This window comes from Cibotium barometz, chromosome 29 (genome assembly GCF_041138505.1).
Source record: "Cibotium barometz isolate CiBa-2024 chromosome 29, ASM4113850v1, whole genome shotgun sequence".
NCBI classification, from domain to species: Eukaryota; Viridiplantae; Streptophyta; class Polypodiopsida; order Cyatheales; family Cibotiaceae; genus Cibotium; species Cibotium barometz.
This window is the reverse complement of record NC_141074.1, coordinates 54049360-54070977: the sequence shown is the minus strand read 5'-3', so window position 1 is coordinate 54070977 and position 21618 is coordinate 54049360. Positions and strand designations below refer to the sequence as shown.

General features: G+C 45.3%; 2 protein-coding genes across 10 annotated transcripts in view; both read left to right on the top strand.

Moving 5' to 3' along the window:
• The window catches only part of LOC147622366 (ABC transporter A family member 2-like), a 51621-nt gene that overhangs the window by 25246 nt on the left and 4757 nt on the right, over positions 1 to 21618 (top strand). The gene's annotated exons all lie outside the window — the stretch shown is intronic.
• On the top strand, positions 352 to 21528 carry LOC147622367 (uncharacterized). The gene is made up of 4 exons (XM_086822737.1): positions 352 to 1482; positions 7721 to 8075; positions 21281 to 21364; positions 21472 to 21528. The coding sequence occupies exons 1-4, from the start codon at positions 869 to 871 to the stop codon at positions 21526 to 21528; spliced, it is 1110 nt and encodes a 369-aa protein (XP_086678863.1). The 5' UTR covers positions 352 to 868.

The window sequence follows — 21618 nt, the reverse complement described above, 5'->3', positions numbered from 1 at the left end:
GCAGTCAGCAAGGCATTTCTCTCCTAAGGCGGCTACTCCAACTTCTTTTTGGCAAGAGGTTGTGTCTTCTTTCATAGGCGGTTGCTCTCTCTTCTTCAGGAGGCTATATCTTTCTACAGGCCACTACTCCCCTCGATGTGCTGTTGCATCTTGGTGTCCGTCACTAGTAACTGCACACATGGGTATTGGTTTCCTATCAACCATCTACAAGTAAGTGATTTTCAGATTTGAATAAAGTATTTTATGTTTAAATCTGATAAAAGATTCATCCCGCTCGGCCAACACCCGTTCGGTGCCGGGTTGTCCAAGCTATATTGGCGAACCTCGGTCAAAGGTGCTGAGATCGGGAGAGCCAGGCGTTAGTACGAGAGCGCCTGTTTGTGCGTGGTCTCGGAACACCAGTGAGGCGCTCTCTGCGGAGTCCAGTGAAAGCACAGGACCGTAGCGATTGGACCACACTAGTGGTCGTTCTGCTTCGAGCTTCTACATCAAAATTCGAGCCTACTTGTTTGGTACTGTTTTCATATGTACATGGACATTATCTGGTTCTTGGAACCCATGGAGCATTGTATTTATTAAATACTCCCAATAAATATATCATATATTGAGGGGGGGGTCGGCCCGTTCCGGCCCCAGTGCTGGTGTCCATCTTTCCATTTCATTTCATTTAAATTTCAAGTTGTTTTAAGTTGTCCATTTCATATTTGTGGTTTTAAAGTTGTGCTATTAAGCGCGTGGGTGTCCAACGGAGTCTTTCCCACTTGACGGGATCGGTTTCATTGGTATCAGAGCACGGTTGTTTCCCTCTTCCTAGTGGGGAAACGAACCTGTGTACTGGACATCCCGCTTTTAGCAAACTTAAAACACAATGGACAGCCAAGGCAACTCTTTGGAAGTACCAAATTCGAGGGGTCCATCTAGTGCTTCTCGTGGGTCTGATGCCCTGCGTGGTAGGCACAAGCCCCTTGAAAGGATTATGGATAGTGAATCCAAGGGTCAACTGTCTCCAGGAAAGACAGTTATGCTTGAACAAGAGCCTGATGCTATGAGGGCTGAAATGGAACATATGAGAAAACTTTTGCAGGCTCAAGAGCAAGAATTAAAGTTTTTGCATGAAGATCCCCATCTGCAAAGTGCTATTGAAGCCAGGAAGGCTGATGCTATGGTTGATGTAACCTTTGAATCAATGGCTCGTGAAGTGGGCAAGAAACCAAGGGAGTTGGCACTTGCCTATCTCCTTCGCAAAGGTGATATCAAAGAGGGGGATGACGGAGAGCTGAAATTCAGAAATCCACCTCGTTTGAAGCATGGAGATCCCGCATCCCAGAGGCTGAAATCTTTTATGCAAAAGGAAGAGGTGACTGTCACCTCTCGACATGCATCCTCTCCCCAAGGCACTAAGCCTGATAGATATATGTATGCCAGTGCTCATGGAGGGCATGAAAGTCACATGCATGCCAGACATGTATCTCATGGTGACAGGTCTGTAGGCATATGCTCACTTATAGTAGTGCTATGTGTGAACGGCATATGCTCACTTATAGTAGTGCTATGTGTGAACAGGGCTTAACCAAGGGCACTTTTTCCCATGTGGTTTTTTCCCTTGGACATCAAGTGTGAAAGGACACATATAATATTTTGTAGTTCTATATTATATGGATGTGGCACACATGCAAGGGTTGACTTGCATTTTGTGGATACCACACTTTTGGCTCTCTCTCTCTCTCTCTCATTTTCTGTGTGTGAGCTTCTCTACCCTGCACCTAACCCTAATGTGCAGGTTTGTGTGTGTGAGTGTGTGAGTCCAACACCCAACATTTGGTATCAGAGCAGGGAGCTGGCCCTGGAGTGGTGGCTGTGCAGAAACTGCAGAAAAAACTGCAAAATTCCGTCGACGCTGTGTTTTTCCGTCGACTGCGAATTTCCGTCGCCGTCCGTCAGAGGTTTCCGTCCGCCGGTTCCTTCGACGCTCCTCCCTCCAGCCACCAGAATCGGGCGGCACTATTGGGGAGCCCACCACCGCCGCCCAGCTCGCGGGCGGCACCGCCATCGACAGCCGGCGTACTCCCGTCAGCGCTGCCAGCCTAGGCCCGCCATCGACGGCCGACGTAGTCCCGTCAGCTCCACCCGCCCATTGCCCGTCGGTTCCGTTCCTCCGTCAGAGCCCCCAGCCGGTCGACGTCAACATCTTTCCATTCCGGCCGTCGACCAAGTTCGGCGTCTGGTGGTGCTCCCTTCCGGCACGTCTTCGTTCCAGTCGCCGCCTGCTCTCACCTGCCGTCGCCGTTCAGTTCCAGGCCTCCGTGCGCGCTAGCCCACCCGTGGCTTTTGTTCGACTCCAGCGCATCGTCAACGCTGTTCGCAATCAGCGCTTCCCGTGCTGGCCCACGGCTGCTGCCCGCCACCAGCTCGCCTGCCCAACATTTGCTCGCTTGTTCTGAAGCGCCTTCGTGTTGGCCCACGGCACGCATGCTCACCTGCCCGACTCCAGCTTCCGCCGTGCTGCTCACCCTACATAGTTTGGACGATTTCTGCCGACTGGCCCATCGGCTGCCCTCAGCCATCCGCCATCCAGCTACCTCCGTGTGCCTAGCAGGCCACTCGACTGTGTGCTCCCAGCCACTCTGCAAGCCTGAAGGTATTTCTATGTCAAAATTTTTTATCAAATCCAAATACAAAATCTACAGCCATTGCAGTGCAGGTCATATGCCGATTTTGCAGACAATGAAATTGCAGATGAAATTTAGGGGTTTTTGAAATTGAGGTCAAAATCAGCAAATTGAACCTCTCTTATTTGCAAAAAGTTGGGGGTTTTTCAAAATTGAGGTCAAAATTGGCAAATTGGAGCTCTTACATTTGCAGAAATTTGGGGCTTTTGTGAAAATTGGCGAATTAGATGCACATTGAAGCGATTGGCGTGCATAAAAATTGGGGATTTTCTGATTGGAGCATGTAATTGGGCATTACAGCTGCGATTTGTCGCGTATGTATACACATTGAATGTAATTGGACAATTTGGTGCAGGTTTACACTTGCTTTGGTTTGCAGGCATACATTTGCACAGGACATTTGGTTGCCTGGCAGTGCACATTGGTGCTTGGTTTGCTTGCAGTTATACTTTGTTGACATGGCACAAAATGCTACGGATGTATTTGGTGTGCTCACCCAGGAGGACAAGCTGGATGGATCTAACTACTCCCTCTGGAGTTTTATGATCCGTAATTTGCTGGTAGCCAAAGGGCTTTGGGGCATCGTGTGTGGTGATGACACACGCCCACATACCATTCAACCAGCCACGCCTCAAAGGGGAGGTGCTCAAAGAGCTCCTGATGTAGATCCTGCTCCCACACAAGAGCAGAAGAGATGGGACTCTAGAGATGCACAGGCCATGTCATTGATAGCCCTTTCAGTGAAAAGGACTATTATTCCGCACATTCGTTCATGCAAGACATCGAAGCTTGCATGGGACACATTGGAAGCAATGTATCAGGTACGCAACGAGGCAAGAGTTGCCTACTTGAAGAGGCAATTGGATCTTCTTTCTATGGATGAGGGTGACTCCATGGCAGATCATCTCACCAAAGTGAAAGATTTGCAGGAACAATTGCTCAACATTGATGAGGTTATCCCAGACAAACAGATGGTCACCAACACTCTTCATTCTTTACCGCCTTCTTACTTGGGCTTTCACACCTCTCTCAACCTCTCGATGAGGGGAGGTGGTGATCCCGTCACTTTTGAAGAGCTCGTGGGTTTACTCTTGCAGGAAGAGCAAACAAGAGCAAACATATCGAGCAACCGTGGTGGAGAAAAGGCATTTACAGCCAAGGATAAGGGTAAAGCAAAGAGCTTTAAGCATGGGGGACAACAGTCTAGCAAGGCTGGTCATGGACAGCCCTCTTCTAGTGGTGAAAAGTCTGACAAAGGGGATGCAAACAAGCCCAAAAAGAAGGGCAAATGTCACTACTGCCATAAGCCTGGACACTACATCAGTGAATGTAGGAAGCGGATTGCAAAAGAGAAAAAGAAAGAAGCAGGCAATGCAGTAGCAGACTCTTCGGATGACAAAGCAAAGCAATCAGCTAATGTAATCCAGGAAGAGTACACTTTTTTGGTCACATGCACTAGTGACACACCAAGTGCTTCGGACACTGATATGTCTTGCATTGCATCTGACAGACAGAATGCATCATGGTATTTTGATAGTGGTGCTTCGAGCCACATCACTTCATGCAAAGATGTATTTCAGCACTTGGTTTATGCTTCAAATGGCCGCACTGTATCATGTGCAGATCATACCACATATCCAGTAAAGGGAATTGGTAATGTCATACTTATTGCAGCCAATGGTGCCAATATATGTATGAAAAATGTATTGTATGTTCCAGGGATAAAGAAAAATCTGCTCTCCGTCTCAGCCATAAACAACCAAGGTTTAAAGGTTGAATTTGAAGATGGGAAGTGTTTGGTAAAAGACCCATCAAAGGGTTATGAAATAGTCACTTCTGGAACACGATACAAAGGCTTGTATAAGCTGGACAGCTATGACAAGCGCACTTATGATGCAAATACAGTGGCTGCCCACACTCCTGCTATGCATGATGCAGAGCTATGGCATGCTCGTTTTGGGCATGTAAATTTTCAGAGTTTGATGCTTTTGCAGAAGCATCATATGGTTGATAATATGCCACCTCTTGAGTCTCCGCCAAGACATGTATGTGAGGGGTGTATTTTGGGAAAGATGCATCGGAAACCATTCCCCAAAGATGGAGCTGTTAGAGCTGAAAATAAATTACAGCTCATACATAGTGATGTATGTGGTCCAATGCGGACACCATCCATAGGGGGGCATCTTTACTTTGTCACATTCATTGATGACTACTCCAGGTTTGCTTGGGCTTACCCTTTGAAAACGAAAGAAGATGTGTTTACATGCTTTCGACACTTTGTAGCAATGGCTGAAAATATGTGTTGCATGTAAAGTCCAAACACTCCGCTCAGATAGAAGTGGAGAATACATGTTAAATGCATTCAAGGATTATATGCTTCAAAAGGGCATCAAACACCAATGTACTGTGCCTTATACACCGCAGCAGAATGGTGTAGCTGAGAGGAAAAATAGATCTCTCATGGAGATGGCACGATGCATGGTGAAAGCACAAAAGTTGCCTCACAAATTTTGGATGAAAGCTATAATGTGTGCAACTCATGTGTTGAACAGGTGTCCAACAAAAGCTTTGAAAACCATAACACCATTTGAGGCTTGGTATAGCCGAAAGCCAACAGTGGATTATATGCGTACATTTGGGTGTTTGGCATATGCACATGTGCCAGAACAACTCCGAACAAAGCTTGATGACAAAGCAATTAAATGCATTTTTGTGGGCTACAGCAATGAAAGCAAAGGATACCGTCTTTATAATCCAACTACACGAAGGATTTTTGTAAGTAGAGATGTGGTATTTGCTGAAAATTCAGAACAGCCCATGGTCAGCTTATATAAAAGCAATGATACAGGCATACAAGACATGTTTGATGGACTTTTACCCATTGCAATTAGGGGGGATTCAGATCAGCCAGCCCCTACACAAGAAAATCCACATGTAGAACATGTGGAACAGCCAGCCATTCAGCCCCCTTATGTGGAAGAAGTGGAAGATCTTGTCAGGGAAGAGCAAACAGCCATAGACACAGCCAAGTCAGTGCCAAGATGGTTGCTGAAAACTTTGCAAGAAAGCAAACTTGCAGCTCCACTCACAGGTAGAACAAGGGCTAGTTCCAGCCATGCTTTGAACGTACATCGTGGGGAGTCTGCATTCGCAATGGGTGGTCTCTTTGATTCAGAAGAGCCTTCTTCTTATGAAGAAGCACATGAGAATGAGCATTGGTTGCAAGCTATGCAAGCTGAAATTTCTTCTATCATGAAGAATAATACATGGGATCTTGTGGAATTGCCTAAAGGCAAGCATGTAATTGGCACAAAGTGGGTGTACAAAGTCAAAAGAAAGTCTGATGGTACTATTGACAGGTACAAAGCAAGACTTGTGGCTAAAGGCTACTCCCAGAAAAAGGGAATAGATTATGAAGAGACTTTTGCTCCTACTTCGAGAATGACCACAATAAGATCTGTGATTGCATTGGCTGCCCATAAAGGATGGAAAGTGCATCAATTGGATATCAAAACTGCATTCTTAAATGGGGATTTACAGGAGGAAGTATATGTAAATCAGCCCATTGGTTTTGTAGTTCCTGGTGAGGAACATAAAGTATGCTGGTTGCACAAAGCATTGTATGGGTTAAAGCAAGCTCCAAGAGCTTGGTATGATAAGATACATGCTCATCTAACCAGCCAAGGTTATGAGAATAGTCCAGTTGAAAGCACATTATATGTGAAGAAAACCAATGCCGATATTCTCATAGTCATCTTGTATGTAGATGACATGCTCATTACAGGTACAAACAAAGCACAAATTTCAGATTTCAAAGCTGATTTGAAAGCTGAATTTGATATGTCAGATTTGGGGCCTTTACACTACTATCTCGGCATACAGTTTATGCATACAGATGATGGCATTGTTATGCAGCAAACTAAGTACATAAAAAGTTTGCTAAAAAGGTTTCACATGGATGAATGTAAGCCCATTTCTACTCCAGTAGAATCAGGTGTACGGCTTACTATGCATGATATTGGAGAGCCTTTTGAGGCCGGCCTTTATAGCCAGGCAGTGGGATGCCTCATTTACTTGTGTAACACAAGGCCAGACATATCTTTTGGGGTGTCTTTGTTGAGCAAATTCATGCACAGCCCAGGCACAAAGCATTGGCAAGCAGTCAAACGCATTTTTCGATATCTTAAGGGTACCCTGGATCTTGGTTTGTTCTATCCCAGGGGGGGCAGCTTGCAGCTTTATGCATACAGTGATTCAGATTGGGCTGGTGATTATGATACCAGGCAATCCACCAGTGGGAATTGTTTTTTTCTTGGCAGCTCATGCATATCTTGGTTGAGTAAAAAGCAACCCACTGTTGCTACATCTACTTGTGAGGCTGAGTACAGGGCAGTCTTTACAGCTACAGTAGATTGTGTATGGTTGAGGAGACTATTGGCTGATCTTCGTGAGTGTCAGCAGACACCCACCACCATTCTCACTGATAGCCAGAGTGCTATGGCCGTGGCACGAAATCCAGTATTTCATGCACGTACCAAGCACATAGAGATTCATTATCACTATGTCAGAGAGAGGCTACATGCAGGGGAGATCAGTTTATCTTATTGCTCTACACAGGATAATGTTGCAGATCTATTCACAAAGGCTTTACCTCGAGAAAAGTTTGAAGCTTTCCGCAAAGCTTTGGGCTTACTCTCATACAGAGAGTGATCTGCTACCCTTGTACAGGTTCACACTTCCACTACGGGGGGGATTTGTAGGCATATGCTCACTTATAGTAGTGCTATGTGTGAACAGGGCTTAACCAAGGGCACTTTTTCCCATGTGGTTTTTCCCCTTGGACATCAAGTGTGAAAGGACACATATAATATTTTGTAGTTCTATATTATATGGATGTGGCACACATGCAAGGGTTGACTTGCATTTTGTGGATACCACACTTTTGGCTCTCTCTCTCTCTCTCATTTTCTGTGTGTGAGCTTCTCTACCCTGCACCTAACCCTAATGTGCAGGTTTGTGTGTGTGAGTGTGTGAGTCCAACACCCAACAAGGTCTACTTCCAGAAAAATTTTGCCTTCTGAGTTGTCTCATGGAGAGACCATGCCATATGCAGGCAAGTCACATGCATCTGAGTTTCGAGTTCGTGGAGCACATGCCACCGTGCCCCATGAAGCTTCTATGACGGCCCATGGAGCCCATGCAGATAGGGCTACCCTGTTGGATAAGGGGAAAAGGAAAAGAGAAGACCATGAGCCTCATGCCAGGAAGCTCAAGGAATTCAAAGCAGGTGATAAATCTGTCAAATTTGATGTCTTTCATGGTGAACATGATGCTTCTAAGGTGTTAGCGTTTGTGGCGCAGTTCGACATTGCTTTTAGCGATGAGGACTTTACAGAAAAGTCAAAGGTACGCCATGCTAGCATGTTTTTGAAAGGGACTGCTGCTCATTGGTGGATCACTGAAAAGATCACCAAAGATCCCATCTCCACTTGGAAGCAACTCAAAGATAGATTTTATGCTCAGTTCTTGCCACCCAATGCGGAGCAAACTCTCACTCAAAAGTGGGACAGGCTGGAACAAAAAGATAATGAGAGTGTGCAACAGTATGTTAACAAATTCTGGAAAGTGTTGCTGGAAGTGACTCCCTTCATGCTAATCACTGAGGATGAAAGAAAGAGGAAGTTTCGTTCTGGACTGCAACCAGCATACCGTTCGGGCATTGAATTGCACCCGAAACATACGTTGCAACAACTCACAGCTTCTGCTCTTGCTACGGAGCAATTGGTACTCAAGATCAAGCAGGATCAAGGAGGTTTCAAGGGAAAGGACAAGGCTGTCCCAAATCAGCAAAAGGGTGGACAGCCACCTAAAAAGAACTTCCGGGAGCCCTACAAGGGTGGTAAAGCTGAAAATAACACATCTAAAGAACAGGGCCCAAGGAAGAACAAATTTGGATTAACCCCGGAGCAAAGAGAGCAATATGCCAAGGATGGAAAATGCTTTTCTTGTGGTAGCAAAGACCACATGTTCCGACAATGCCCAGATCGCAAATCAAAGCACGAGGACAAGCACACCAAAGCAAATGTTCATGCAGTTCCTGATGTGCAAGGTAATATAGGTCATGATGCAAAAGAGCGTATGGTTTGCAAGGCTTGGGGGCAAATCAAGGATTAGCCCGCACTCTTCATGTTTGATGATTGTGCAACTGACAATTTCATCTCTATGCAAATGGCAGCTGCATTGGGTATTGAGGTTGAAAACATGGGACCTCAGATTGAAGCCGAAGCTGCATTTATTGGTAAAGAGGTGCAGGTTACCCCTTTGATAGGGAAGTTGCGCATCCATATACAGGGCTATCTTGATAATGAGCATTTCTTAGTTGCTCCACTGAATGGATGTGATGTATTGTTGGGCAAGCCGTGGCACCATAGGCTTGAGCCCCGCAAAGACTACAAGTCCAATATGATTTCTTTTATGCATAAAGGCCGCATGCACTTTATTGATGCTGGCAAAGAAGGGGATTCCATCCCACTTGTATCACACATCCAAATTAATAAAGCAATGAAAAAGAGTCTTTTAGCGTACTTGGTTTTTGTGCGTGATAGTCTTGTGCCAAATCATCAAAATGTGGATGCTATGTCTAATGATAGGCTGAATTTTCTTAATGCATTCAAAGACTGTTTTGCTGACTCATTGCCAGGTGAATTACCTCCCCAAAGGCCCGAAGATCACCGCATAGATCTTGTGCCAGGTAGTTCTCCTCCTAACAAACCCGCATACCGAGTGAGTGCTGCACAAGAAGAAATCATGAGGCAGGTAAACGAGCTTTTAGAGAAAGGTTTGGTTCAGCCCAGTTCCTCACCTTACTGCTCTCCTGTGCTTCTTGTTCAAAAGAAGGACGGATCATTCCGTATGTGTGTGGATTATAGAGCTTTGAACAAGCTTACCATCAAGAACAGATTCCCAATTCCACGTATTGATGATATCTTGGATAAGCTTGATGGGTCGGCTTGTTTTAGCAGACTTGATTTGAAGAGTGGTTATCACCAGATACGCGTGGTGCCACAAGATGTCCATAAGACTGCATTCAGGACAGCCTTCGGATTATATGAATTCTTGGTAATGCCTTTTGGTCTCACCAATGCTCCCGCTACTTTTAATCGTATGATGGATAGGATATTCCGACCCCATCGCAAGTTTACAGGAGTCTTCTTTGATGATATCTTGGTTTTCTCCAAGAATGAACAGGAACACAGAACTCATTTGGTTACAGTGTTCGAAGAGTTGCGGAAGTATAAACTTTTCGTCAATGCCAAGAAAAGTGAGTTTTTCCTTTCAGAGATTCATTATCTGGGACATATTGTATCCAAAGATGGAGTTACAATGGATCTTGCAAAGATAGAGACTATTCGGAATTGGCCCGAATTGCAAAACGTACATCAAGTACGTAGTTTTCTGGGATTATGTTCGTACTACAGGCGTTTCATAAGGCATTTTGCTATGATTGCCACTCCTCTACATGATCTCACGAAGAAGAAAACTGCTTTCAAATGGACTTCAAAGGAACAGGATGCCTTCTTGCAGCTCAAGCATGCTATCATATGTGGTCCAGTATTGATTGTTCTTGACTTGCACAAGTCATTCGTGGTTGAATGTGATGCTTGTGGTGATTGCATAGGAGCTGTCCTAAATCAAGAAGGGCATGCAGTTGCATACGAGAGCCGTCGTTTGCATGATGCTGAGCTTCATATGGATATCTATGAGAAAGAGCTCTTGGCTGTAATTCACGCCTTAAAGATTTGGAAACATTACCTTCTTGGGGCTGAATTTGTAGTCAAGACAGATCATCAAAGCTTGAGATACTTTCTATCTCAAACCAAGCTTTGAGAGAAGCAGATGAGAATGGCAAATTTTCTTTCCATGTTTCATTTTCAGATTGTGCATACTCCAGGAAAGAAAAATGTAGTGGCCGATGCACTATCTAGGAGGCCTTATGTTGCTGCAGTCTCAGTGGCCTCTCATGGAGATCTATCTGCTATGAGAGATTTGTATCATTTGGATGCTGATTTTTGCCATATATGGACTGATTTGATGGCTGGTCATTCTCATGCCTCTTATGTTATCAACGAGGGTTATCTAATGAAGGATAATTGCCTATGTGTGGTGAAGGATTTGCGTCCAAAGGTTATGGACGAATGTCACGCTCCACCATATGCTGGTCATCGAGGTATTATGCCTACTACTCGCATGATTCAGAGGTATTTCTTTTGGCCAAGCATGCGTAAAGACATTGAGGCTTATGTGCATGCATGTATCACTTGCCAAAAGGTGAAATTTGATAGGCAAAAGCCTCCAGGTTTGCAGCCATTGCCTATTCCCTCGCAACCTTGGGAAAGTATCACGATGGATTTTATTATGGATTTGCCTAGATCCCAGCATGGGAATAATGCTATTTGGACTATTGTCGACAGGTTTAGCAAGCAAGCTCATTTCTTGCCCGTCAAGAAAACCATCAAAGCTGATCATATGGTAAAGCTTTTTCTTGCTAATATTTTCAAGCATCATGGTATGCCTAAATCCATTGTTGGGGATAGAGATCCCAGGACTACAAGCCTATTTTGGAGGGCTTTGTTTGATAATATGGGTACTAAGCTTGAGTTTTCATCAGCTTATCATCCCCAAACGGATGGCCAAAGTGAAGCTGCAAATTCAGCCGTGTTGGATTTGTTGAAGTGTTATGTGGCAGATCAAAAGAGTGCATGGGAGAAGTATCTTCCACTTGTTGAGTTTGCCTACAACAATACGATCCATGCTTCCACAGGAAAGGCTCCGTTTGAGATTATTTATGGCAGAGTGGTCTTGCCACCCATCCTTCGTACCAAGGATGAGATTTTTGCAGCTGATGAATATGTTCGTGACTTGGATGTTGCCTTTGGTCAGGTGCGGACAGCCATTGCAAGATCTCAGGATAAGCATAAAATGGCTGCTGACAAGCATAGAAGGGACATGGAAGTCAAAGAAGGTGATTGGGTATTGCTGAAATTTGAGAAGGCTAGGCTTCGGAAGAGGCCAGGACGAGAAGGATCATATCCTAAGCTTTCTCCTCGCTATTATGGACCCTTCAAGGTGATTCACACGATCAATGAAGTGTCCTACAGGCTTGCTTTACCTAGTCATTGGAAGATTCACAATGCTTTTCATGTGAGTCTATTTCGGAAATATGTGGGGCCAGATCCTGATGAGCCTGTCATCACAGAAGATCCGCCAGAGATTGAAGAGCTTGAGGAGATCCTCCAGCCAGAACAGATTGTTTTTCACAAGGAGAGAAAGCTACCTGCAGGAAAGCTTTCCAGGAGATACCTTGTGAAGTTTAAGAATTATTTGCCTATTGATGCCAAATGGGTAAATGAGGATTATTTTGAAGATTATCCGCAATTGTTGCAGGCATATCTTGAGGCTTTTCAGTTGAGGTCAACTCTTTAGAAGCCCGGGGGGATGTCACCATTTGGTCCATCTCCAGTTTTTGCGTCTCGTTCACTTGAGGCCAGGCCAGTGTCTCATGTGAAGAGGCCAGTATTTTGCTGACATGGACGGGAGCCAGACTGGTGCCACCCGTGTGTTAGCAGGATGGTGTCATATGGACGGGAGCCAGACCAGTGCCACCCGTGTATGACCTGGACTGTGTTCGACCCATGGGACTGTCACGCCATGGAAGAGCCAGTATTCGTGCCGTGTTTTGCCTATGGGATTGTCACACCATAGGGAAACTCGTGCCTGGAACTGTGTCTTACCTATGGGACTGTCACTCCATAGGAAGACCAGGTTTTTATGTTTTTATGTCGTGCCAGTTTTGTGCCGACAGATATTTTGTACTTGTTCCATGAACGGGAGATATGTCCATGTTACTATTTGCACATGCACACATGATTTGCATGCTTGAAACTGTTTTCGCATGACATGTATTTGTGTGTTTGCCTGCTTGACGTGTTACTTACCGAGCGGGGACGCCTGCCAGTGAGTCGTGAAGTCTGCTCTGTATTCTGACGAGTTTTAGTGCATGTGAACAGGTGGTAAGTATGTTACACATGTTGTTTTAATGTTTTTTTAATTCTAACCCTTTATTTTATAAGGTTAGGTGTTCACACTTATTTAAAAGTGGGCACCCCCTTTGGGCACCCACTTTGGGGCCAAGGTGGGGAGCCCCACTTTTAAGTGAGTGTGGGGGTGGGCATGGTCACCAACCCCCACTAGTCCCCCTTCATGCATGCGTGGGAAATCTCTAGTTTTATCTTCACTTTAATTTTATTAAAAGAGACTCCCTTCTTCAAGCATGAAACCAATCGCTTCCTTCAGGCGTTTTTATTTTTCACCAACCTGCGCCTCCTCTCTTACAAACGACTGTTGCCCCTGCACTACTGGCTGCAACCAATCATGCTCCCAGGCGGCTGCTGCTGAATTTATATGTGCCTCTGCTCCTACAGCAACCAGGCTGCGGGCTGTGTCTCTGAATATCCAGGCGCATGATCCTATCTCTCCCTCTGGCGCATGTTCTTCAAGAGGGCGACTGCTGCAGTGCTGCTGGCTGCGCCTGCCCCTCTACAGGTGGCTGATGTACTGCTGCGCCTAACCCATACAGGCGACTGCTTCTACCTCTCCCACACAGGCGCATGTTTGTATCTCTACTGCTAGCGACTGCACCTCTGGATGCTGGCTGCGTTTCTGTACAACCAGGCAACCAACTCTTGCATCTACACCACCTTCCCTCCTGTAGGTGACTGTGCGCCTCCATCTCCTCCATCAGGCTGCCTTTTCTCCACTGCAGTCAGCAAGGCATTTCTCTCCTAAGGCGGCTACTCCAACTTCTTTTTGGCAAGAGGTTGTGTCTTCTTTCATAGGCGGTTGCTCTCTCTTCTTCAGGAGGCTATATCTTTCTACAGGCCACTACTCCCCTCGACGTGCTGTTGCATCTTGGTGTCCGTCACTAGTAACTGCACACATGGGTATTGGTTTCCTATCAACCATCTACAAGTAAGTGATTTTCAGATTTGAATAAAGTATTTTATGTTTAAATCTGATAAAAGATTCATCCTGCTCGGCCAACACCCGTTCGGTGCCGGGTTGTCCAAGCTATATTGGCGAACCTCGGTCCAAAGGTGCTGAGATTGGGAGAGCCAGGCGTTAGTACGAGAGCGCCTGTTTGTGCGTGGTCTCGGAACACCAGTGAGGCGCTCTCTGCGGAGTCCAGTGAAAGCACAGGACCGTAGCGATTGGACCACACTAGTGGTCGTTCTGCTTCGAGCTTCTACATCGAAATTCGAGCCTACTTGTTTGGTACTGTTTTCATATGTACATGGACATTATCTGGTTCTTGGAACCCATGGAGCATTGTATTTATTAAATACTCCCAATAAATATATCATATATTGAGGGGGGGGTCGGCCCGTTCCGGCCCCAGTGCTGGTGTCCATCTTTCCATTTCATTTCATTTAAATTTCAAGTTGTTTTAAGTTGTCCATTTCATATTTGTGGTTTTAAAGTTGTGCTATTAAGCGTGTGGGTGTCCAACGGAGTCTTTCCCACTTGACGGGATCGGTTTCATAGAGCTGAGCGCATCTTCAGAGCCGGGAAGCTCATACAGAGATCCAGAGAGGAGAGGATCTGCTGACTATGCTACATAGAGGTTGAGACGGAGGAGCATTACATATGCCGCTGCCCAGTATACTATGAGATCCGCTGGAGGTTTCACTGTCTATTTCGCGAGGGATTCGGTCCACTCTCCACGATCATTGACTTCCAGGACCAGCGTTGCCTGGGCCTCTTTCTACTTGAGCTCCGCAGACACAGGGAAACCTTCTTGAGAGAGCCTCGGCCCCAACCCTCCCTCGCCAGCCAACCAACACGAATTTCTTCCGGACCCAGGAGTTGCTCTGGACCTACCTCTCCCGAGAGGAGTTACCTCGAACCGAGCCTCTGCACTCAAGTGTGCCCGACGCCCTCGAGACCCCCCCCCCGGTCGGCCACGATCACCTCATCAGCTCCAAATCCAAGACATGCTCCACCGCCACATCGAGCTACCTTTCCACGTGACATAGCTGAGGGAGACCTCTCGGCCATACTCATCAGCCCCATGCTTGATATTTTGGAGAGTGGTATACCGTCTACTCGGAGCTGATGTTGCTCTCATGTTTCTATGTTCTTAGTATTCCATGATGAGTTTCCATGGACAGTTTTGTATCACCCCAGTGAGATAGCTATGTTTATGTTTTCTTTCTGTTTTATTTTCCATTCCATGATGAGATATGCCATGGACATTATTGTATCACTTTGGTCTCATAGGCCCATTCGGTCTTTAGTGGACGCTTAATATATCTTTCTTTCTTTCTTTTCTCTCTCTCTCTCGCATACGATTTGCAGTCACCTCTTCTTTTTCTTCTTCTTCTTCTTCTTCTTCTTCTCCTTCCCCTCCTCCTCCTCCTCCTCCTCTCTCCCCCAATTTCTCACAAATTCCCCAATAATCCCAATTCCCTAAGTTCTCAATTGCCCAATTTCTCATAAATCCCCAATTTCTCACAATTGCCCAATTTCTCACGAGTCACAATTCCACAACTCCCCAATTGCCCAATTGTGACCACCATTGCCTAAAAGCTTTTACCATACTTTAAGTGGCTAGCTAGCACCAGGTAGGCCTACAAATAATTCTACAAACTACAAGTTCTAAACCATTTTATGTATTTATATAGAAAAAACTATGAAACTTCCATTTTTCTTAGTCGAAAGACGACACATTGTGTCCCGAAACCTCAAAAATCCCGAAACATTTCTGGTGACTATGGCCGGCCAAGAGAACCTGCTCTGATACCAATTGTTGGAGTGGAGACAAAGGTTGCAGCACACACACACACACACACACATGCAACAATCAAGCAAAGTGGATGTAGGTGAAGTTGTAGAGGGTCCTCAAGGTCTCCAATCTCTAGCAAGATGACTCTGCTAGCAGCAAATAAGACAATGTTTTGATTTGCCAACAATCTCCGTCCTCTGTCGAAAATGTGAACCATCTTGTCTCTGTTAATAAGATGTAACCATCAGTGATGGATGGGTCAGGAACAAGAACAAGAACTCGGGGCACCCCATCACAAGTGGCAGTAACCGCTATGGAAGCACACGAAGGTAATCCTAGAAGGATAGGTTCTTTCAATACTTGGCCAAATGCAGCTCCTATGGAAGAGCCAACAGCTTCCAATGAACCCGTGGAAGAGCGGGAGATTGGAGTAAGGCGATGATCCTCTGCCCACAGGATCAAAGTCCCACTGGGTTCTCGAGAAGAATAATTTCCGTGGGCAAAGGGGGAATGGGTTACCATTAAGTGCTTGAGACGTGGTTTCTAGGGATTTGAAGTCATCTTGGAAGAACCCTCGTCCGAGTAAATGTGCATCGAGGAACTACACAGCCAGTTCTGACAGGAGGGTGGCAAGAATCCAGTCTCCAGCTTGCAAATGGGAGGGATGAGAGCCATAGACTCTCCCAATGGGTTGCCAACAAATGCCTGAGATGTAACTTCTAGGGATTTGAAGTCATCTTGGAAGAACCCTCGTCCAAGTAAATGCACATCAAGGAAGTACACAACCAGTTCTGATGGGAGGGTGGCGAGAAGCCAATCTCTTGCTTGCAAATGGGAGGGGTGAGAGCCATAGACTCTCCCAATGAGAGTTGTTTTCATTTCATTGTCGATGTCACTTGGGAGGATGAGGAGCTGATCTTGTGAAAAATTGATAGTTCTCCCGGCTTGTGGGATTGGCTTGGGCAGAAGCCATAATTCAATCAAGGGACGGGCAGAGAAATGCTGGTGCAGGCAAAGAAGTGGTCGAGGCACAAGGAAGGGCTGGATGCACAGGAGAGAGAGGGGCGGGGTGAATGGTGGGTAGGAGGGAAGTGCGCAGAGAGGAGGTGAATGGCGGACAGGAGGAGATGTGCACAGAGAGGAGTGGGGTGAGGTGAATGGCGGGCAGGAGGAGAGGTGGGCAGGACAGGGCCGAGGTGAATCGGCGGGCAGAAGGGCTGGAATGAGCAGATAGGTGCACGGCAAGGGATGAGATGCACAGCAGCAACAGTATGGGGAGCCCTTCCTCGTTTGTTTGTGGAAGAAAAATATCAACAGCATGTTTCAGCAGTGGATTGCTGGAAAAAGGAAGGGAGAGTGCTAAGATGAGTGCCCAGGTTCCCAGTATGTCAAAACACACGAGAGCACAACTGAGGTGACTGTAGAAATTAGCCATAGCCAGTTTATAATATAGTCTCATATCAGTAAAGCAAATACCCCACAGAGGGGGAAGGGGGGATCCTGGCCATTGGGTTCAAGTGCAGCATCTATGTGCACGAATGTGCACGCTTTAATCCTGTTGTTTAAACTATCTTTGCGCATAATTTCATTTTTAAGTAACTGCTTCTGCCAGACTCTTTGAATTGGGTATAAAAACAAAGCCTAAACAACAGAATGTTGAGGACTAAGATTTTTCATGTGTGGTAAGAAGTTTTCATATTCTTTGCAGGCGTGTATGGTTGAATTGCATTGCACGAAGAGCATTACCATGGATAGCAAGGACTCCATCTACAACCTGACTCCTTTCCACAAGGAGGACCAGGCCTCCCCTCTATTTGTCCCCCCTCTAGTGGGTGTAGCCTAGCATAGCTTTTGCACATGATGCAAGCCTTGGTGGCTCTGCAGATATAGATGATGAATCAGTGAAACTGGAAGATGATGGAGGAACGTAGGCTTGGAAGGAACAGGAGGCATGGGAGCAAATCCAGGAAGACTGAGAAGCTGCTGATTGGAAGGTATGGGAAGTTAGAGCTACAAGGAAAAGAAATGTATGGCAAGCTCCTTGGCTGACCGTGAAAGAGACGAAGAAGACCATGAGAAACGACGGGAAGATGCTGCCGAAGAATGGAGACTTGGACATGAAGAAGCAGAATAGTCCAAGTGCTACCACCCTTGAAGCATAAGCCCAAGGTCTGTCATTTCAAACTTTAAACTCAACATCTCCTTCGTTTGTTGGATCGTCTCCTCATGGTTCCCCATCAAAAGAATAAGGTCATCCACATGAAGGACTATGATCATCAATGATCATGTACTTGCCTTGCATAGAGAAAATATACAAATTTGCATTTGATGGGCTTTTAGAAAGAGCAATACTCGCAAAATATGCATTGAATCACTCGTACCAAGCTTGACGGGCCTGTTTCAGCCCTACAATGCCTTCCAAAGTTTGCATACCTTGCCTTTTGAGCCGAGCATCACAAAAAATATTTCTCCTCTTTGAGATGTCCATTCAAAAAGGTAGACTTCACGTCCATTTGCATGACTGACCACTTCTCATGGGTAGCCAAGGCTAGTACTTTACGAATTGTAGTCAATCTAGCTGTCAGGGCAAATGTCTCCTGAAAGCCCTCGACTTGTGCAAATCCCTTCTACGATTTATGCCCTCCGTGCCATCTCCACAACTGTTTGGTTCTTGCGATCAACGATCCCATTTTGTTGAGGAGTGGTCAAGTGTCTCTTGATCACATGCTCCTTGCAGAAGGCATTGTATTCACAATGCACAATGCTGAAGTGTCTCTTGATCACATGCTCCTTGCAGAAGGCATTGTATTCACAATGCTGAAGTGTCTCTTCGTCCCGCACTCCATGCAAAAGGCATCGAATTCACCATGCAGAAGTGTCTCTTGATCCCATGTTCCTTGTAGAAGGCATTGAATTCACTTGATGTAAACTCACCACTCCGATTTGCTCAAAACTTCTTCAGCTTCTTTCTTGTCTCATTCTCGACCAACTTAGCCATGATTTAAACTTTGCATCTGCCTTATTCCGAAGACAGTACACCCACATCTTTCTATTAAAATCATCGATCAATAACAAAAAGTAGGAAGAAAAACCTAGTGCAGAGGTAGGCATCTTACCACAAGATCAACATATACAAGCTCTAGAGGAGACTTAGCTTTGTCGTTGCTCTCTTGCGGAAGGGGTTGTCAATGTTGCTTACCCATCATACAAGTTTCACATGCATCTGACACCTTTGAAAATGTTAGTATGTGCGTCACAATCCCAAACTTATGTATCTCTTTTTCGAGACCACATACTCGAGGTGTCCATGCAAAGCTTGCTTGTGCCCACATCGGCCCTAGCAGAAAACGTTGATAATTTATGCAGATTGTTGCGCCTAGTACCTCTTCCAATGTCGTTGCTGCCGCTGGCATCCAAAATGATTCGAACCACCCGATCAAAGTAAACCCTCATGTCATAGTTTATTACGGTCGCAACGGATAGTAGATTTCACTTGATATCTAGTACATAGAGGACATCTAACAACTTTTTAGTATCACTATTGTTTGATACAAAAGAAATAGTACGTGTGTCTTGTTGGGCATTTGGCATTATTTCCGCCGACCGCTACCAAGATGGGCTCCCCTACTGATTGTAGGAAGCTATTCTAGCTCTTTGATCGGTCATGTGTCGGGATGCTCCATTGTTGATGATCCACAAACCATCAGGTGCTAAAGGATGCTTTGTCTTTGCACGGATCTCTTTTATCGCTACAAAGAGCTCCAATTCAACTTGAGCATTGTTATTTGATGACTCCTTGTGCCATTCTTTTCATCTGCTTTTTGTTGTCCGCATTTTGCTTGTATGTAGCTGATCTTGTCTGGCAGTAGAAGCATTTCTTCTTCTTCTTCTTCTTCTTCTTTCGAAACGAAGAGGGGTTGTTCCCCTTATCTTTCTTTGTGCTCGCTGAGAAAGCGGATTCACCACCATTTTTAGCCATCTAATGCATTTCAAGTGTCACGAGCGTAGCACTAAACTCTTCAAAGGAGGATTCCTCACTTGAGTGTTCAATGAGGTGACCAAGCCATCATACTTCAGGGGCAAGATCTTGATGCATCTACATGATGCTAGATCTTCACTTGACCTGTTGATCCCAATCGCGGCCATCTGATCTCGCAGATCCTTGATCTGCGTAATGAAGTGCTTGGCTGCTTCTCCATCAGAAAGTCTCCCTGAAGCTAGTTGATTCTGAAGGTTTTGCATCCTTGTCTAATTTGTCCTTTTGTATTGGTTCTGTAGAAACACCAATGCTTGAGTTGTGGTAGTGGTATACTCAGTATGCTGCATTAGAGTCGTTACAAAATCATTGACGTTGGTAATGATGGCACATAGAGCATACATGTTCCTTCTCTTACATGCCATAACAAGAGTTGGATCTGGTGGCATTGTTTGAGTTGGATCTGACACATCTGGAATTGGTCCCGGCGGCCTCACATCAATCCCAATGGCTCTCTCCCACAACCCATAAGAGTACAAAATGGACCTTAATTTGAACTTCCAGATTGTATAGTTGGTTCCAGCCAACTAACCATCACTGAATGGTGGTGGTCGAGCCTATTCGGCTGTAGGTTGAGCCGTTTGTCCAAATATGCTACTAAAGAGCCACTTGCCAACAAGCTTTGTCTAGAGCCTAAGCTCTGATACCATGTAAGAAAAGACGACTTGTGCAAAATGTTCACAAGACAAAGAACTTGATGCAATAGAGATAGAGAATAGATAAGTGCCTAGCGAAGAGCTCTAGATTTTTCTTGAAAAGTGCAAGAACAGTTCTGGAGTACCATCAAAGACTGAAAGAAATATCAGGGAAAGATGGAGCGTCTTTGAAGACACTTCACTCTCCTGTTTTCAAGATTCCTCAGATGCTGCATGCATGGAAGCTTTCTTCTGTGATCCAACCCTAAGCCTGATTATGGAACACCTGCAGATGATTAATGAAATCATTAGACAGAGGAGAGAGAGAGAGAGAGAGAGAGAGAGAGAGATGGCTGTTGGTATTCAGTATATTACTATGTTACAAAAAGATATATAACTTTACAACTTCATGAGGCCTTTGGCCTGCCCAAAAGGTGGCTGATGCACTTACATGATCTTTGGCACTGTCAGCAGCATGAACAGCATCTAGACCACACGTTTGACCATGAGACAGCATTTAATATTGATTTCCGGCAAGCCGTGGACATATAAACAGGCCAACAGCCCTTCATCTGGTCGACCTGCTCTCCCAAGGCCCTTATAAGCATTAGATATCATTTGTAGAAGGCATCACTTCCCTCCTTTGGGATTAGCTCATGCTGCCGACTGCTCATAAGACCATATACTAGCCTTGCTAATGCCGTAAGTGCTGTCTAAACCAAAGAACATGCTGAGTATGCTGAGATTTATGCCATGGCACGGGTGTGCACTTGACATCAGATTCATGTGCCAAGACAACTTGAGGACATGTACAGGGTAGCTTAGGAGTGTTAGGGTTTAGCAAATCCTTGTGGGTCCTCAGAGAAGGGATGCGGTCACAAAGTGAGTGTGAGTGTAGGCTAGGGTTTGCACATAGTGGGTAGATGTAGGTACAAAGCCAGTGATGGTTTACAGCCTTCCGGAGGCATGTGGCCTATGCGAATGATCAAGCTGTGAAAGGGATGTTGTGTATGCCCAAAGAAATGCCTGAGATAATGTGCATTTGGTCCAATAGAGGGTGGACAGAAGTAATAATAAGTTTGGAACATGTTTGGTGCAGTTTTGGCTTCTGGAAACTATAGATTTGGACACACTAATAAAATTGTGTGAACACAATTTAAGAAAAGCTCCAAGTAATGAACTGGTCTGCCAAGAGCCCAAAAGGGAGCACATTTTGACGTATGTGACAAAGTAAGGAAAGATCCAGTGAGCATGTTTCCTTGTGTCTCATAAAGTGTTGCTGGGTGGCAGAGCTTTGTAAAGTCCTTTTGTGTTATTTGGAATGAAAAAGTCAGGGTATTTGAATGAAGACTGAAGAACATGGTTTTGTGCATTCAATTTTAAAGCTGCTTTGCATTGTAAATTTTTCTTGCTCTTCTGTTTAAGAACATAATATAA

Excerpts from the sequence above, each read along its gene's own strand:
- LOC147622367 (XM_086822737.1), top strand. The coding sequence starts at position 869 with ATGGACAGCCAAGGCAACTCTTTGGAAGTACCAAATTCGAGGGGTCCA. Across the intron at positions 1,483-7,720 it reads CATGTATCTCATGGTGACAG|GTCTACTTCCAGAAAAATTT; the intron begins GTCTGTAGGCAT and ends ACACCCAACAAG. Across the intron at positions 8,076-21,280 it reads ACTTTACAGAAAAGTCAAAG|TTTTGGCTTCTGGAAACTAT; the intron begins GTACGCCATGCT and ends TGTTTGGTGCAG.